Genomic DNA, 18071 nt, shown 5'->3' with positions numbered 1-18071 from the left:
CAGCCACATCCCACTGCAGTTTGGATCCCAGTGAGGCTGTTTGTACCAACTTTCCACTTTTTAAACACTGTTATTGATGAGAGACAGGAAAATATTTTATGAATTGATCTCTGTATACATTAAAGAGTCATTTCTTGTTTATTTAATTCAGCACAGGATTATAAATGTAGGAAAAATATACTATAAGGTACTTACAGCATAAATTTACACTTTAGATCTTGGAGCTGTCCTATCTCAGTGCTATCACTTCCTTTCTGGGGAGTTTTGTAGTTTAATGTAATTTGACTCAGTTTCCCTTCTGTGAACTGGTGATTAAATACATTTTCCAGCTCATAGATGGATCCTGAGAATTAATCAGTGTTTGTATGGAACTCTGATGATGGGGGCAATTCTATTAAATGTGCAAAACCTTTTTTACATACCTACAGATCCTACACATTCTGTTCTTATTGCACCGTTTAGAATGCAAATTGTTGCATTTGTCACTTTTTTGTTATACTAGCATACTTTGAATTTCTTTTAGTACTGTACTCTGAATAATTAATCATTCAACTAATAATTATCCATTCCAAATAAAACAACTTGATTACTAAGCCTGATGAGGAAAATCCAGTCAGGAAAGAACCCTTTCAAAAACAACAACATTCTGCAGATATCCTTAATATTTAAAGAGTGAGCTATATTTAGTAAATTCTTCTGAAGCAGGGGGAGAGGAACGGATGCTAATTTCCTGTGTCATCAGATTTGTGCATGTGTGTCAGCAGCATTCCTAAATCACCACCTACCACACAATCACCATCCTCACAGGCATCAGGAATATCCAGCATTTCCCTGGGTGGTTCCTGTTGTGGGCTCGTGCCTCCTTCTGCTCATCGATTATTTAACATTTGGGGGGTTCGGTGTTTGCTCTGCTCAGATGTTCTGTAGGGAGCAGGGCACCTTTCTTAGTCATGGAAACAGCAAAGTTGTGGAATCAGTGTCATTTTCCAGATGGCACTCACTTAACCCACGGAGGCCAGCTCTTATCAAAGATGATTACAGATGATGGAAAGAAATTCCCTGGCTGGAAAGGGCACTGGGGTGAGCCTGAGGTGATTCTGATGGCACTGTGCAGCATGGCCAGTGACAATTTAGGTGATGGTCTCATCAGACAACCTCTTTTTCGCTGTGATTTTTTAAAGATATATCTCTGCAGCCACTAGGAAAATGTAGAGATCTGAACCTTAAAGGGAATCTGGCATTTAAAACCTTTAATGCACAGGTGCTGTGCTCTCCTCCAGCAAAATCCTGTTCATTTCCCAGCTGCCATCCAGCCAGGAAGTCATGTATGTCTGTTTTGCTTTTTCCTTGTCAGTGGCAGTTGTCACTAAAAAAGAGAGAAATTAAATTAATCCAGGGGGAAGCTGGTCCACAGTTCCTTGGACTGAACCTCCAGGAACTGATACCCAGTGTCTGGGAAGTGGAGCTGCTGTGTGGATTTTCCTGGTTTCTGTGAGGCTGACCCATGGATAATGCTGGAGGCATGAACAGGTTGTTTGTAAACAATGAGGGAAAAACATGTGGAGTGATGATTTAGTGTTTCTGCCTGCCTGACACTTGATGGCTTAATGCAGGAATCTACAATGGGGAAACTGTTCCGAAAGTACCGGCTTCCATATGGCTGCGATTTTGTCAAAACATTTCAGCTCAGTACACCCATAACTGATTGTGAGCATGAACAGTTTTGATCAGCCTGTTTTTCAGAATGTAAAACAGTTTAAGAATTGTCTGTTTTTAACATCATAACAAAAAAGTTTCACTTCCCAGTTTAGAGCAACTTCTGCTTTAGAAATTGGCATTAATTTACGCTTCTGTGAACAACATTGGAACATGTTGGGAAGTCAAAATAAAATATCAAGGTTTAGACATCCAATCTCAATAATTTATGAGACAAGACTTTCTCCTCCTGCCTGGCTCTCCAGAAGGAGACCGAAGCCCCACTGGTGGGCAGAGGAAGCTGTAGGGACACAGGCAGAGATGCCTGAATGTTCTGCTGGCTTGGGGCTGGTGCTTTGCTTGCTGAGGCTGCTCTGCTCTCTCAGCATTTGCATCCTAAAGAAGTGGTGCAGGAGAGCTGCAGCAGTGGTGCAGTCTAAGGAGCTGCTCTAGGGACAATGGAATTTTTCTGGCATAAACCTCTCCTGATGCTGGGCTCTGTGTCCTCTGCCTTTCCCAACACACCCAGGGACACCCAGGCTTTGGCTCCTGGTATTTTAGCTATGCAGTATTTGTCTGCCTCATGTTTATCTCTTTATTAAAAGCACGTTCTACATCTCCATGCCTGAGTGATGTGAGAAGAGGGTGTAATATTCTAGTATTTTTGTATTTTTGCTTTTTTTCACCCCCAGTAGTTTCAGATTTGCTATTTTCTGTTGGTAAATACAAGAAAAGTTTTGCAGAGACTGTGCTGAGTCTTGCAATGTGTTTTGATGACTGAACGTTCTAGTTTTTACTGGGTCACACAGGGCAAGACTTTTTTACAAAACTGTTTCTTTTTCTGTGCCTGAAAGGGACATTACTATTAATGGTTTATAAGAGAAAGACAGCAGTGTATTTAAGATATCTTGAAGACATTAGGTAACATTAAAGAGCCATGTGAAGGTTCAAGTATGCCTGGAAGAAAAGAGATCAAGTAGCTGGTGTGGATACCTGCACACCATTTTTGCAAGCCTTTGAACTGTTTTAGATATAAAAGACACCCCTTTTTCAAAGGCCACTGGGCTTTCTGCTGCTCTAATTCTCTCTGAATGTCTGTGAGTAACAGAATTCACACTGGTAAAGGTAAGATTTTTCCTGCATTCACTTGCTAGGGCAGAACATCCTTTAAGCTGATATTGTTTGGCTGCAGAGCAGTGCACAGGTGACCCAGTGATAGGACAAGGGGGAGAGATTTTAAACTAAAAGAGGAGAGATTTAGCTTAGATGATAGGAAGGAATTCTTGGCTGTGAGGGTGGGGAGGCCCTGTCACAGGGTGCCCAGAGAAGCTGTGGCTGCTCCTGGATCCCTGAAAGTGTCCAAGGCCAGGTTGGACAGGGCTTGGAGCACCGTGGGATAGTGGAGGGTGTCCCTGCCCAGGGCAGGGGGTGGAACAGGATCTTTAAGGTCCCTTCCTACCCAAACCATCCCAGGATTCTGTGATTAGGCATTAAGAGGGAATTGTAGCAAAAGAAAGAAGTGGTTCTTTTTACTCTCCAGCTACACTGTTGGAAATAAAAGCAAATACCACAATCCACAGTGTTTACTTCATTTTTCAGTATCAACACAATAAAATAAATTGCTTATTGAACATCTTAAAAATGACTGATGAGTCAGGACTACGAGTTATGTTATGCATGAAGGATGTGTTTATCCATCTCCTTGAAAGGGAAACTTTATGGCACAATTTGAAGCTGGTGAGGTGGATACAGCATTTCTTCCATATGCATGTCTTGATTTTCCCCACTGCTCAGCCAATCCTGCTCCCTTTGCTCAGCAGCTATAGGAGAAGGGACACATCCCTGCATGGGAATGACAAGGAGAAGGAACATCCTCTACCCCTTGTTGTAGTGACAAGGAGCTGTTTCTCCTTTAAGCTTTATTTTTGCTTTAACTGCAAATAAAGGCATATTGCCTATCTGGCAAAACATCAGCAGAGTGACCTTCGACAAGGCCGGGTTTATGCGCTGTGAAAAACAAGGAGCTGAGCACGTCTCTGAGAGCTTGGCCAGACAGGGTGGGTCCTGCTCGATGCTCTGCAGTCATGGAGGGTGGAAAGGTGACTCCAGTGGTTGGATCACATTGCTTTCCACATGCTGGATTCCCCAGGTGAAGGATGAAGTTGTCCTGCCCAGCTGCAGGAGCTGGGTGAGGATGTGACTGAAGGGCAGCCAGCATGGGCAGCCTCCTGCAGCTCCCAGACTGGCCCTGTGGGTCTGCTCCAAACTGCATCAAAGTCAGATGGAATTACTGAACTGAGAGAGGATTTGTTTCTGCTCTCACAACTCCCTTGCTGAGCACTCAAATAAAGATTATTTAGAGTAGCAAGAAGTCCATGTGGATATTGCACACGGCTTTTTCACACGAAGCACAGCTGTGGGATCAGCAGCTCCAAATCTCCAGGGACAGAGGCCTCTCTGAGCAGCTCTGCTGCCAGCACTCCTGAGCCCCTCCAACACTGGTTTCTTGAAGGATGCATCTCCTTCCTGTCCTTGTCCTGCAGTGTTTTAGGCATATCCAGTGCATTTCTACCCCTTCTTGAAGGCAAAACTGATTTTACTTCTGTGCAGAGGCATTACCAGAAAATTTCATTACCTAGTCAATGAAAACATCTAAAGTCCATTACAGATGTTGAGAGAGAAAATGTTTTACCCAGTTGGAAGACAGAATTTGGAAGTAAGTTACTTGCAGATATTATTATTACAAGCCTGTCCTAGACAATAATAATGAAGTATTGATGGAAGTTCTGCAAGAGCAAAGACTGCTGGGTTTCATACAGAGGAAAGATAGTATCTTCATTTAGTTTTATTAGACTCTTGATACTCTGCCCATGTATTTTTTAATTCACCACAGTAAAATTCTAATTAAAGAACAGACTTTGCCTCCAATTAATATGACACTAAAAAAAAAACATTTTAAAGAATGCAGCATCTTCTTCACAAAAATTATAATGAGAAGACAAGCTGCCAGTGTTGTATAGAATGTTGTCGCTCCCTTATGAAGCGTTTCATGGTTTTAAACTCCTTGTAAGATCCAGAGTGTCAGTAGAGTTAAAGGCTCATTAAACAGAGCGGTAATTTCTACAAAAAGAAATAGGAAATATTCTCAGGTTTTTTTAATGTTCTAATTTTCACTTCTTTTGAAGCGTCTGTCAAAATAGCTCATAGTAGAAATTCTGAAAGCACCACACTTTGATATCTGTCAGGAGTAGAAGTTGTTTCTTCCTTTTTGCTGCTTCCAAAATATATTGGGATTATTACAGGATTTGATGAGGCTGACATTCAAATACATAACTTGGAGTGATTTTGTTTTCATTTATCCAAAATACAAACCTCCAGCTAGGTAACTGTTGTGAGCATTCTACAGAATACCATAGGAATGTTCTTTAAACAAGAATTACTTTGGAAAGAAAATGTTTCCTCACAGGATACTAAATAAACTGCAGGGCCGCTAGAGTGCTGGGACTGAGTGAGGTACCACATGTTGGAGAGTCAGTGACTAATGAGATCATCATCCAAGATCAAATCAGGGCCCAAATCAGCCACATGTTCCATATCTGATTCAGAGAACTTCAGGAACTTCAGGGAGAATCAGCAAAATCTTTCTTGGAGGATGAAAATCTGTTTTCATGTCCTTAAGAAAGGAAAAAAAACCGAACACAAAATGAGATTGATTTCCTTCTGTGAGTAATAATTTATTAATTTTTGGAAAAATCAGCCGATGTTCCCTTCCCAACTTTCTATTTCTACCTGATGAAGCCTGATCCATAAACTGGGAGGATGAGACTGACGGCAAGTCCTCCCAGCCTCGGATTAACCCCAGAGGTTTTCCCCTTGGGTGGGTACACAAATGCATATTTACATATGCAAAATATATTCTCTGGGCAGCCTTAGAGTTGTAAACATTGAGACTGGCATTTTCTTCATTCTAATTGTATGAGCTGTGACTGAAAGCCTGGCTTTGGAGATAAAGGGAATCCAGGTTTGGGAACCTTAAGGCTGCAAAGCTACAAGCTCAGAAGTCAGCAAGTGCCAGGGAACTCTGTGCTCACATAATTAAAGAAAATATCATAATTCATAGGCTCACGTACTGAATTACTACTGTATTTCCAACCTTTAATCTGACATTTTATTTTTGTGACACCAACTCCATAAGTCAAATGTCTTATTTACGTGGGTTGCTCCCTGTTTGGTTTGGTTTTCCTTAAAAAGCAAATAGAGAATAGCAAAAATCTCTCCAAGAGTGTCATCAGGCTGATGTTCAGGTGGTTCATCAGCAGGGACAGAGCAGAGCCCTGGCATGTGAGTCGCATGGACTGAGAGCACAGGGCTGTCACCCTCCCCAGGGGCCACTTACTGCATGGAGATTAAACAGCCAGTGGCCCATGGCTGCTCCCACGAAAAATTGTAACAGGAATCCTGCTAAGGCCCTGAAGTCTTTAATTTCAGATTGCTTTTAATACGGTTGGAATCTTTGAGAAATGTAGGTAACGAGTTATTCAGGGGTGGCACTGAGTGTCTGCAAATTGCATTTTTATAGTTTGAGTACATGTGGATTTTCACTGGGGACGCCTGAGCACACCCCTGGGTGTGGGACAGTGCTCAGAACATGGAAGGTGTCCCAGCTGGTGAAATCATGGAATTATTATGTTGGTCTCTAAGCATTTGGAAGAACATTTTTGAAGGGCACTTCTGAAAATCTGGGTTGAGTGTTATTAACATGTGTTAGATGTTACAGGGGTGATCAGTCTTAAGAGAGCGTTTTTTTGGGTTAGAATCAAGCAGATCAGCGAGTGGCTTTTCAGTGACTTGGCTCATGCCTTTAGCAGTGTGTTGGTGTCACTTGAGGGACTCAGCGCTGCTCAGAGCCAACACAAAGTGCTGGGACGTGTCATCATAAGGGAATTCCCTCTTCAAGGACCTTGTTTCAAACCTATTGCTTGGCTTTTGTTTGCAAAGGCGTTGAACTGTCCCAAAAGGAGTCATGGTTGTGCAGGGAGCAGACACAGCTCAATGCAGGGCTGTAATTCTCCCACTGGATAAAGTGCAGGGAATAAAAAGTTATTGATTATTTTAAATTTTCATTCATTACATTCAGGCACATGTTTTACCTTTTGCAGTTTCTTTGCCTGCTTTACATTAGCTAGGTCAACCATCTGGTTCCAAAACTGAATTAGACAAAAAAAAACTGCACTCAAAGTTACATCCACATTTCACCTCAATTTGTATGCATAGAATCATTCTACAACAGTACAGTTACATTAAGAGGAGAACCTAGTCCTAATTTCAAAGCAAATTCTAAAATAATCTCTCTTAAACCATGTCCTCCTAGATTTAATAAGTTAATTTTATTTCCTGTTTGCATTTTTAAGGGCTAGTATCTCATTTAAACATTACAAACTGGATTTGGAAATATTCCAGAATATTGATTATTGAATATGAGCACATTCTGGGCTTTAGCAAATTTGTAGAAAGCTGCTTTAAAGTGTGGATTAATTGAAGCTCCCCATCAGCCCAATATGGTCCTGAGTCCCTGGGCCAGGGAAATCAGACACTGGGCTTTTTCTGCTGTGCCTTGTGCAGGATGTTTGTGAATATCTCACTGACTTTTCAGACCTGGCATACAGAACTGGTCCCTGGCTACAAAAGAGACACAGGGAGGTTGATGCTCATGAGAACAGAATAAACTCAGACCTTGAGACCACAGGTTGTGCTGCTGTTGTGATAGAAGATGCTATTTTCATATTGATAGTGTGTCTGTGCAGGGATGGAAAAGCTCTGGAATAGCACTTTTGACTCTCTCTCATCGGGATAAGCCACTCCATAAATGTCACCCCTTCCTTGGGACTCCTTTTATTTATCTGTTACCTTTTCAGCTTCCTGTGTTTGCTTCATTGTGTCTGACTTGTGCTGCTGCGCTGGGTATAGGGTGTCTCTATTGACCCAGAACGCAGCAATTCCCTAATCATTCCTAGAGGGATAAACAGCCCTTGGGGAGTGAAGCGGCACTTCCTGTGTGTCCTCGATGTGTATTTACCAGGACAGCACTGCTAACAGGATGCCATGCATGACAACAGCAGAAAAATTTCTTCACTGAAGGAGTGGTTAAGCACTGGAACAGGCTCTCCAGGGAAGTGGTGGAGTCACCATCCCTGGAAGGATTCAAAAACAAGCAGATGTGGCATTTTGTGTTATGGTTTAGTGGGCATGGGGGTGTTTGGTTGAAGGTTGGAGTTGATGATCTGGAGGTCTTTTCCAGCCTTAAGGATTCTATGATTTGATGATTCTACATTCAGAGCCTGCAGGAGCCCTCACTTCAGGAAGTAACTGAGGTTTCAGTGTGGGAGTGGGGACGGCACGAGGAGGAAAACTTTTGGTGCTGCTTTGAGCAGTCTCCACCGAGGGTTGAATCCCTCCCCTGTCACAGCACCCAGTGCACACCACTGTGATTGTGCTTAGGCACCCAGCCTCATCCCTTACAGAGCCACATTCATTTTTACTGGTGATGGTTAATCTCCAGCCATATTTCCAAAGGTGCACAAGGGAGGAAGTTAGCACATTTTCCAGGGAATGTGTGCATGTGACCTGAAATATGGCAGCTCACTTTAATGTAGCATCTCCCAAGAGAACGGTGGCTGTTTCAGACTCATCCCTCGCGGTATTGACATCCCCACATGCAGCTAAGGGGAGCATTTGTACCTCCCTGACATCACCTCTCTCAGGTTGCTTTCCTTATTGATGGTCTGGTTAAAGTCTCATCATTTTGACATTTTTAATGGCATCTGCATTTACAGCAGAGCGCTCGTGTGAGCTTTAATCAGCTCTCTGTTCACATGTTGTTGCTGTTATTATTTATTACAGTAACACACTGAGGCAATCAACAAGAGCAGGATCAGACTGTGCTGGGCTGGGATTGGAGTTTAAAATTGTCTCTCTTTGCCCATGGGAGGAGGGGTGCTGTCAATCCCAAAGTGCAGCCTGCTCTGCTCTCTGTCTCAGAACCTGGAGTCACTGTCACACACCAGCCAGGATTTGCCACACTGATCTGTAGAGACAAAATACCTTTTGGTTGCTGAAGTCTTTGGTTTCTTCTGTTTTATAATTTTCTAGAAGGAGCTACTAGACTCCAACACATAGCCAGTTACACACTCGAGTAGTCTCACACCTGAGTGAGCCTGTTGATATCAGTGAGGTTAATTGTAAGAATAAGTACTTGGATTTTAGCTTATCATCCCTGTATCTACCTTTGTAAAGGTAGTGAAGTTCCCACAGTGCAGATCTTGGAATTATCATTGTATCGTTATATAAATGGCACATCATGTTCCAACAAAATGACTCTACGGTCTGCCACTGCAATATGGGACTTAGGGAAAGGCGTGTTAGGGACAGAGTCCGGAGAGCTGGCCAGATAAACGACACGTACACCAATTCGATTAAGCATCGTTCTCCCTTTATTGTACAGCTATGCAAGCTTATATCTACTTTTGCAGAGATTCACGCCCAGTGCCTCTAGACAGCCTCTAATCAGCGGGGAAGATGACCAGTGTATAACTTTGCCAAGGACTCTGAGGGCTGCCTGCAGCCAGGTGCTTTCCAGGCCTGCCTGCAGCCAGGGGCCTGTTCAGGGGCTTTTCCTCAGCAACCCTGGGTTGTCCAATCTTTCCAGGGGTATCATATGCCCCTGTTCCATAAGGAATCCCTCTACAAAGGGGAAAAGAAAACCAACAGGAATTGATAAACTTTGAGCAGTAAAGATCTTATTTTCATGTGAGGTTACTGCAGTGTAAAATCAGGTGAGGATGAAATTCCTTTATCCCAGATTTTACACTAACACATGGCTAACAAATTTCACTCAACTCCCTTTGGTGAGATTGTGGGGTGAAATTTGCTACAGGAAGGAAGCAAGCATGCAACCAAATACTGATTGCAAATAACTGTTCAAACAAGATGGACTCAGAAAAGGAGCTGTGTTTGAGGCAGGCACTGTACAGGTAAAACAAGATGCTTGAACTAATGAAGGGAAATTATTTTTCCTTCCTATAAATGGTTTTCTTTTCCCTTCACTTTCTTTCAAAGTGAAAAACACCAATCCAGCAGACAAATCAGATGCTTGGAGCACCCACCTGAGATGTGAAACAGCAAGGATAGAATCATATCTTCTAATGAGTGTTATTTATTCATATTAGGGAAATTAATTGCAACTGGAGCTGTATCAGCTCAGAACAAGCCACAGTCTGCAGTTGGGGCTCTGATGTGAGGTGTGGGAAGGCAGGAATCAATCCCCAGAGCCGGCAAGGTGCAGTTTGATCCCTGCACTCCACTTCCCTATGCAGAGGGACATCAGCTGTGCCTATGTGGTTCGGATTTGTATCCTTTGTGGAGGTGCAGAACTGCATCCCTTGATGTTCAAGTTCTGCAGCAAACAAATCTGTGTTTCTGGAATGGAAATTACTGGGGAACTCCAGCAGCTCCAGCAGCTTTGCTCCCTGCCCCAGAAGGCTCACAGAGCCTTAGCAAGTGTCTATGTGAAATAAAGATAGATCATCTCTTCCCACAGATTCTCAGTAATAATTTAAGTCTTATAAAGAGTAAGATTTTGTTTGTTTGGCTCCCAGTGGTGTTAGAGAGGAACTATCATCCCTGTTTACAGCTGTGTGAGAAGTGAGGCAAAGCAATAAATGATCTGGGGTGAGGCACGACCGGGATTGTGCACAGGGGTACATGGTGTGCTCTGCTCCCTGCAGGACATGAAACCTCTGCACCTGTGTCCTCTAAGACCCTGCAGATCTTTTGGAGACCTTGGAATTATTTTCTATGTGTTTATTTCAGCTTTTAACACTTGCTCAAGAAACACAAGTTTGTAAACTGGTAATCCGCAGTGCAAATTATGTAAGAGCTGACTTCTTTTTCTGCTGGATATCCTCACACTGACCAGTCAGTATCTCCTTCTCAAAATGAAGGATAATAAATAGATATATTGCCAAAATTAACTGATAGCTGCAGTTTTCCAGTGTGGGTTTATAGCCAAGCACTGTAGAAGGAGAGGGCTGTGAAATTTCTAGGACAAAAGCATCAAGCTTAAGTGAGCTTTACATTTACCTCGCTAATCCTGGAACCAGATCCGGGGCTCAGAGGCAGCGTGTATCACCTGGGATTAGTTTCCATGTTTGCAAATAAAAGAGTTTGTGAAAACAGCCCTGTTGCTGGGATTCCACTCTCCTCTCCTGCCTGGCAGTGGGATCTACACCACTCGCAGGAGGATTGTTGGTGAAATTGAAACCAGCTCCGAGCACAACCAGCTGTACCTGGAAAGTGATCAGGAGCTGTGCCCTTCCCAGTTGCCTGTTCTTAATAGGATGAGAATTTTCTTCACCCTTGCGATAGCTATGGTGAAAGGCTGCTAAGTGGAGGGTAGGACTGCTGAAGAAATCCTTGTTTTCCTGCTTTTTGCTGAGGAAACCTTGACCTGAGGTCAAGGTTTGCTTTGAGCTCTGTTCAGTGCATGCAGCTCAAAGAGGTGTTGTGCAGGTGCTGTTTCAATAGCAAATCAGGACAAACTGTTCCTGTAAGGCTGACTTCCCTCTCCCATCCTTCACATGGTCCTCAAAAGAGTAGAAGGGATCAGGCAGGATTGTCACATGAAGGGCTCTCACTGTGCCTTAATGCATTCCATAGGGAACCTCCTCTCTGTATCAGTGGCCAGAGGGTTTAGGGTCCTTCTGTGTTGCTGTTATTAGCCCAGGAATTATCTGACATACTCATTCCACACCTTCATCCCTGAGTCTGGGCAGCCTCATGACATCCTGTCTCCAGTGTTATTTTCTTCCCTCTCACTATTTAGTCCAAGCAAAAATAAATAAATATACAGATTAATAAGAAAACAAACAAACAAACACCACCAAGGAGAAGGCCTTCTCTAGATTATCGTGTATGTTATCTTATGGGAACGTAGCAAAAAAACAATATTTGATGACATTATTAAATCGACAGGATTTTCTTGGCAACACCACCTGCCATTAAGTGCACTGCAGGCAGGATGTGACCCTCTGCATCTAATTCCGCTATAAATTCATTCCTTCCAGCAATCTAAAAGCACTAAGAAACAGGATATTAAAAGATTTCGGGCCTGATCCAATAAGTTGTTAAACAAGTCCTCAACTCTAGGTATGACAGTGGTGCCGTTGTATGCTTGCACCCTAAAGCTGGGTCGGGGGGGCAGATGCGGAAGCTGGGGCGGGGTGGGGGCAGATGTTAAAGCCGGCTCGGGGGAGCAGTTTGGGAGCGGGGGTTTCTTTAGAAGACTCTGGCTGAGGTGCACGTGGGGCTGTGGGGTGAGGCAGCCCCGTGTCCCCGCGTGGGTAACTCGGTGTGTGTTCGCAGGCTGTGACAGCGAGCACTGGGGGCCCCACTGCAGCAACCGGTGCCAGTGCCAGAATGAAGCACTCTGCAACCCCATCACGGGCGCCTGCGTGTGCGCCGACGGCTTCCGCGGCTGGCGCTGCGAGGAGCTCTGCGAGCCGGGCACCTACGGCAAGGGCTGCCACTTCCAGTGCCAGTGCCAGCACGGGGCCACCTGTGACCACCAGACCGGCGAGTGCCACTGCGCGCCTGGATACACCGGGGTGTTGTAAGTGCAGCAAGAGCTGGGGACTCCCTTGAGCTGATTTGGTTCGGCCGCGTTTAACGCGACGAGTAATTGCTGAATTTACACGCTGTTATACACTGGCCTTTGTAGAAATCAGGGGACGGGATTTCAGAGAGACTGAAGAAAGGGAACCTCTGTTCTTGCTGCTGATTATACCTGTGACCGTGAAGGGAGCCTTCAAGAGAGCTGGAGGGGGACTTAGGACAAGGGTATGTAGTGATAGAACAAAGGGGAATGGCTTTAAAGTGCCAGAGGACAGGGTTAGATGGGTTATTGGGAAGGAATTCTTCCCTGTGAGGGTGGGGAGGCCCTGGCACAGGCTGCCCAGAGAAGCTGTGGCTGCCCCTGGATCCCTGGAAGTGTCCAAGGCCAGGCTGGCCGGGGCTTGGAGCAGCCTGGGATAGTGGAGGGTGTCCCTGCCCATGGCAGCAAGTTGGATCTGGCTTCAATGACTCTTCCAACCCAAACCATTCCAGAATTCTATGATTCCATGCTATTAAAATAAAATATAGCGCTAAAATAAGCTTTAAAATAATTTATATTTTCCAACTTGTGCAACAACTTTACCTGTTCCTAATTTCAGAATGTGAATACAATCCAAATTACAGTGGAGTTTTGATAAGCAGTTGGACTCTCTCCTCATTAGCAGTCCAGTGCAGCATCAAATGGGACTTTTCCATCCCCAGTTTATTTGACTTTCAATCTAACTGAGAAAGCATCGCTGTTAACTATATCAGCTTAGTATCTAGGGGGTAAATTTTAAGCATAGAGAGCAGGGATTTAGCGGTGTGACTCCTATTAACTTTAACGAGAATCATGTAGCTAAATCTCTATCCACCACACGGAAAGTTTACCAGTAGGATTCACAAAATGTGCATATTAATTTTAGGACAGCAAGCAATAGTTTCTTGTTTAAAATTGCCCACAGTGTAACATCAGTTCTCATTAGAGATCTTTCAGTAGTTTCAGAAGTAATTATGTTTTTCAGAATTATTTAAGGGGAAAAGAGAATTTAGTCACTGAATTTGGTTGGAGATCTATTGCAGGTGAGTTAACACTTTTGCAGTCTATTATTATTTGTTGACCTGCATGAAGGGGAAAGTAAAAAATAAGTGCAGTGTTAACCCTCATAAATAAGTGATAGGTCTTTTGAATATTTTATTTAGTACCTGATTTCCTCCTAGACTTGTGACCTCAGTCGTGGAAGCACTCGCTGCTAAGGACTCTGCTTTCTCTTGGGAGTGCTCCCCTTGACATCAGTGTGTCAGTTCTCAGCAGGGCCGGCCCCTGATATGTTGTAGGAACATCCTCATCAGAGGACAGTCGGTTAGGGGCAGAACATCCTGTAGTTTCAAAACCTTGATGCTGAAAGCTCTGATGTGCAGGTGTAGGAGACACTGGGCTTTCCAGGGATTAGCCTCACATTGCCCCTCCACAAGTACTGAGAGGGACTCAATGAGCTTAAATAGCCTTTAAATGTTGTTGAGTCCTTGCCAGTCCATTATACACCGCAAATGTTAACATTCAGTAGTGACTGGAGAAATTTCAAGCGTTTTAATCCCATCCTTTTATTCTGTTTTCAGCTTCTTTTATTGCCATGTCATATAATTCACGTTGAGGGTTTCATCCTGCAACTCGTATTTTCCTGGGCTATTTTAATGGTTATGAGTTGTCCTGTTGAGATGGGTGGGATTTGGTACATGCATGAAGGTTACACACATGCGTCAGCCTTACAGGGCTGGATCCATGGCATGTAAACAACCCCAGCAGAAATTAAAGGAATCTCAGCTAATTGGCAATGCCAGCTGAGCCTGAGGTTTTGTCATTTGCATAAGGACTCCCATGATGACCTGTGTTGTGGGTTTTCCTCATTTACTGTTTCCTGTAGGTTCTTTAAAATGATCTCTTTGTTTTCTGTTGTTCTCTCTCCCCAAAGCTGTGAGGAGCTGTGTCCCCCTGGCAGCCACGGAGCCCAGTGCGAGCTGCGCTGCCCCTGCCAGAACGGGGGAGTTTGTCACCACATCACCGGGGAGTGCTCCTGTCCTGCTGGATGGATGGTGGGTACTGCTCATCCTCATTTAGGGCTTGGAATTGGATGGTAATTGTTCACTGTCTCAGCTGACGTGGATCTGCCAGGCTCTAACAATTCCCAATTTGGGACTGCCTTTGTTGGGTGTGCACAGCACCTACACAGACAGGCCACCAGTCTGGGACTTGCCACCATGCCTGGAAGCGTTCAAAAAACATGTGGATGTGGCACTTGGGGACATGGGTTAGTGGTGGGCTTGGCAGTGCAGGGAGAATGTTTGGACATGATCATCTTGGAGGGCTTTTCCAGCCTCGGTGGTTCTGTGATTCTGCCGTCACAGAGTTTAAAAAGAGCAGCATGCCAAGAGACAAAAGAGTTGTCTGTGAGTTCTAGTTACTTGGAATATTCCCTGCAGCCTTAGACACTGCCCTCACACAGGACAGAGAGCTCAAAGCCCAGCTTGACATTGTCAAAGGCACAAAGTGTCATGTTCCCCTCCAGGGGAGAGGGAGAAGCCAGGGGGAATCCAGTGGGTCAGGCAGGCAGCAAAGCAGGATGAGCCCAGGACACAGAGGCCAGTTCAGTGTCATGTCCTTGCTCAGGCACCACTGCCATTGATCACCAGAGATTTGCTTATGTCAGGGCTTGCACTGCAAAGAGATAACTGCCCTAACCTTTAATCCTTTGTGTCAAGAAAGCAAGGCCAAGCATTTTAAAAGTCCTCAACTTTACCAATAGTGTAATAATGAACTCTCTTGGGGTGTGCCAAGTCTCACAGGCTTTCATCCCATTTAGCTGTACTAAACTTCCTGGCATTTTTCCTGTGTCTGACAATTAGTCTCTTGGCAAAGTTGCTGGATTTTAAAGCATACAAGTACTCTGATTTTTTATTTTTACATGGAAGACCCTGCAGATCATCACACAGCTGTGACTGCTGATAGGGACCCTCTACCTGTTCAAACATATAAAAGCTGAGAACAGTGTTTATGTTCCTTTGCATTTGTACATCAAATGCTTTGAGTTCAAAAGTACCAACCATGAGATGTTGCTGTATAGCGGCAAAATGGGAGAATATTGCTGTCCATAAGTTTTGGTGGAAAATCTCTCTCTAACTGGAGGACAGGAATCTCTAACACCACCAGTCATGGCAAAGGTGGTGATGAGGTTATTCCATTTCAAATGACAAAGGCAAAACTTGTCAGAAGTATGAATATGGCACCTTGCCCTCACCTGGCAATCAGTGGAGGCAAAGAAAAGGTTCTTTCCTTGAGTGCTGGAGCTAAAGCGTTAGGAAAGCAATTCACATATTTTTGGGGGCCTATCAGTCCATTCTGGCACTACCTCCTAAGAAGTGATCAATAAAGTGATTCTCATGAAAATATTACTTTTTTCATCTCTCCTCCTGCATGCCAAGATTTCTCAGGATCTGAGTTGTTTTGCTGTATTCTTCCTTACTTGTATTTTATCAGGAGTTTTCTTTTCAAAGTTAAAACATCACTAAACAAATAAGGGTATCAGAATAGAACAGCAAGTTTTGGCTGTCATTTAGGATGCAGCACAGACCCTAAGAAGAACCACAGCACTGGGGCTGCACAGCAGCTGTGGTTGTATTCTGGCCCAGTCCTACCCAATTCCTTACAGCCTGGAGTTCCTTTTACACATTTTTAGGAGCCCAGAGAGACTTTTCTGAAAACTGTGTTGTTGGCTGCTCTGTCCCCAGAGGAACCCTAGAGTTAACAATTGATGTTTGAAACAAGCATAACTGAAAATTCTGAAGAGAGAGATCAAGTATTCTGCAGAAAGAAACGAAAATTATAAGTAAAAGTGCTCAGCTTGTAAATGTTGAGATTTTAAGTATAAAGGGTCTCTCCAGGGTTTTAATGAAAAGCTGGTAATTCAATGTACAGAGAGGGATAAAAAGTATGTTTTCATGCTATATTTTTAACTCTTGGTGGTTGGAATGGTTTGGGAAGTGAGACATGAGGGGGCTGTAAACGAGCAGGCGAGATGGGATTGCTAGACAGCATTCATTTTATTTCACACCACAGGTTTCTGTGACACCAGGAATTTTACTTGCTGATTTTGAGGCTTGAGACTGCACGTATATATTGAATCTACCATCATTTTGGAAGGAGAGAATTCTCCCTAGATTTGTACAAGTGCAAATCCACTTGGACTTTATTGCTGCTGGATGAGCTGCAACTTTCATCCTTTCCTAGGCTGGCTTATTAACAGGAGCTCAGGTCCCTTCGGGGTTTGGTGGGATAGGGAAGGGGAGGCAGTGACTTTAAAAGGAGGACGTTCTGGGGTTCTGAGGTTTTTCATTGGATCTACCATCTTCAGAGCCTGGTTCTTTCACGACTTGTAATTTCTTTCCTCCCACCAGTGCAGAATCTCCCAGCAGCACAAGTTCTATTGACAGAGTCCTGTGGGATTTTACTGCCCCATGGGTTCTTCACCAGGAGAATGGTGGCCAACAGCCTCTATTGTTGAACAGTCAACAGAACGTGGCTTCCAGCATCCCACAATGTTGGGCTTTTTCAACTTTTGTGCCTTTGTGGCTGTGGAGTTTAGTGGGTGGCTGCTTTACGGCCTCATTAACAATTTACATGTTTAATTCCATACATCATTCTCATTTGCAGTATTAAATTCTCCAAACACTCTCAGGAAGTGGGGAGAGAAGTTAGTTTAGCATTTACAACACTTCTCAGAAGCCGTTTTCAAGGACTAGATCTCTGTGCTTAGGAAAGCAGCAATATTTCCTGACATGACAGAACATTTGTCACTGGCAACGCCCCCTGTTTGGCCCCAGACCCCCTTCCCAAGGCATCATGGTGCCATGGTAATAGAACACATTCTGCTCATCACTTCTCTCTTATTGATTCTGGGCTTTGTGAAGCATCATTTGTATTTTTGTCTATTTTTCTTTCTGTTGTGGATTTTAAACATGGGGGTGTCTGAGAAAACGGAGCAGAAAAAAATCTTTTCTGTCCTACAAAATACAGCAAACAATGTCAAAAGCAGAAGCTGATGAGATCAGGGCCTTTAAAAAGGTGCTGATGGGGTGAACTTTGCTGATTAGATGTATAAGCAGCAGGAAATGTTGGTCTGACATTTGATCCTCTAGAGAGGGATGTTTTGAATTCCCTTAGTACATATTAATGCAAAAAGTACAGCTAAAGATTCTCTTGGCTCCAGGGGGATGCATCCCAGAGTATTGCTTTCTCATCATTTGTTGATAGAAATCCTGTTCCTTTTGAGCCATGAAGGGAAAAAGTATTTATTATCAAGATAAATGGACACTTAGGTCTTCAGATATATAGTGTTGTGTATTACTCAAGCCCAGTTTTTAACACTGTAATCTGAAAGTTCTTGAACTGAGGCCAACCTGTCTGTTTTACAGCCAAGGAGCCACATAGCCCTGGTTGGGAAAGGCTCAAAGTATCTGTTTTATGGTGACATTGAAGAGCAGCCTCTTCACTTTGGTTGTTGATACAGCTAAACTTCCCAAGCCCAGAGGAGTGAAAGCAGCTATTATATTCCTGGTTTATATTTTGAATAAGTTGTGACTGATACATGCTTTGTTCAAAACTCAGAGCCCCCTGGGCTTGGTTAGGGAAACAAGAGAAATTAAACCCAAATAATCCTGTGGCCAGGCACTGT

The 18071-nt window shown here is 43.8% G+C and overlaps 1 protein-coding gene across 12 annotated transcripts in view; it reads left to right on the top strand.

Moving 5' to 3' along the window:
- MEGF11 (multiple EGF like domains 11) overlaps positions 1-18071 on the top strand; it is a 255686-nt gene that overhangs the window by 149405 nt on the left and 88210 nt on the right. For all 12 annotated transcript variants that reach the window (XR_005602740.1, XR_005602739.1, XR_005602741.1 and 9 more), the window contains 2 exons: positions 12115-12361; positions 14316-14436. Coding sequence is in view for 9 of the 12 variants with exons in the window: in XM_039557502.1 (XP_039413436.1) it covers positions 12115-12361; positions 14316-14436 (368 nt within the window). In the remaining 3 variants the exon portion in view is untranslated. The remainder of the gene's footprint in view (positions 1-12114; positions 12362-14315; positions 14437-18071) is intronic.

Source organism: Corvus cornix, chromosome 10 (assembly GCF_000738735.6).
Source record: "Corvus cornix cornix isolate S_Up_H32 chromosome 10, ASM73873v5, whole genome shotgun sequence".
In the NCBI taxonomy this organism is placed as follows: domain Eukaryota; kingdom Metazoa; phylum Chordata; class Aves; order Passeriformes; family Corvidae; genus Corvus; species Corvus cornix.
Note: the sequence above shows the minus strand (reverse complement) of the source record. Positions and strands in the feature narration are given on the sequence as shown.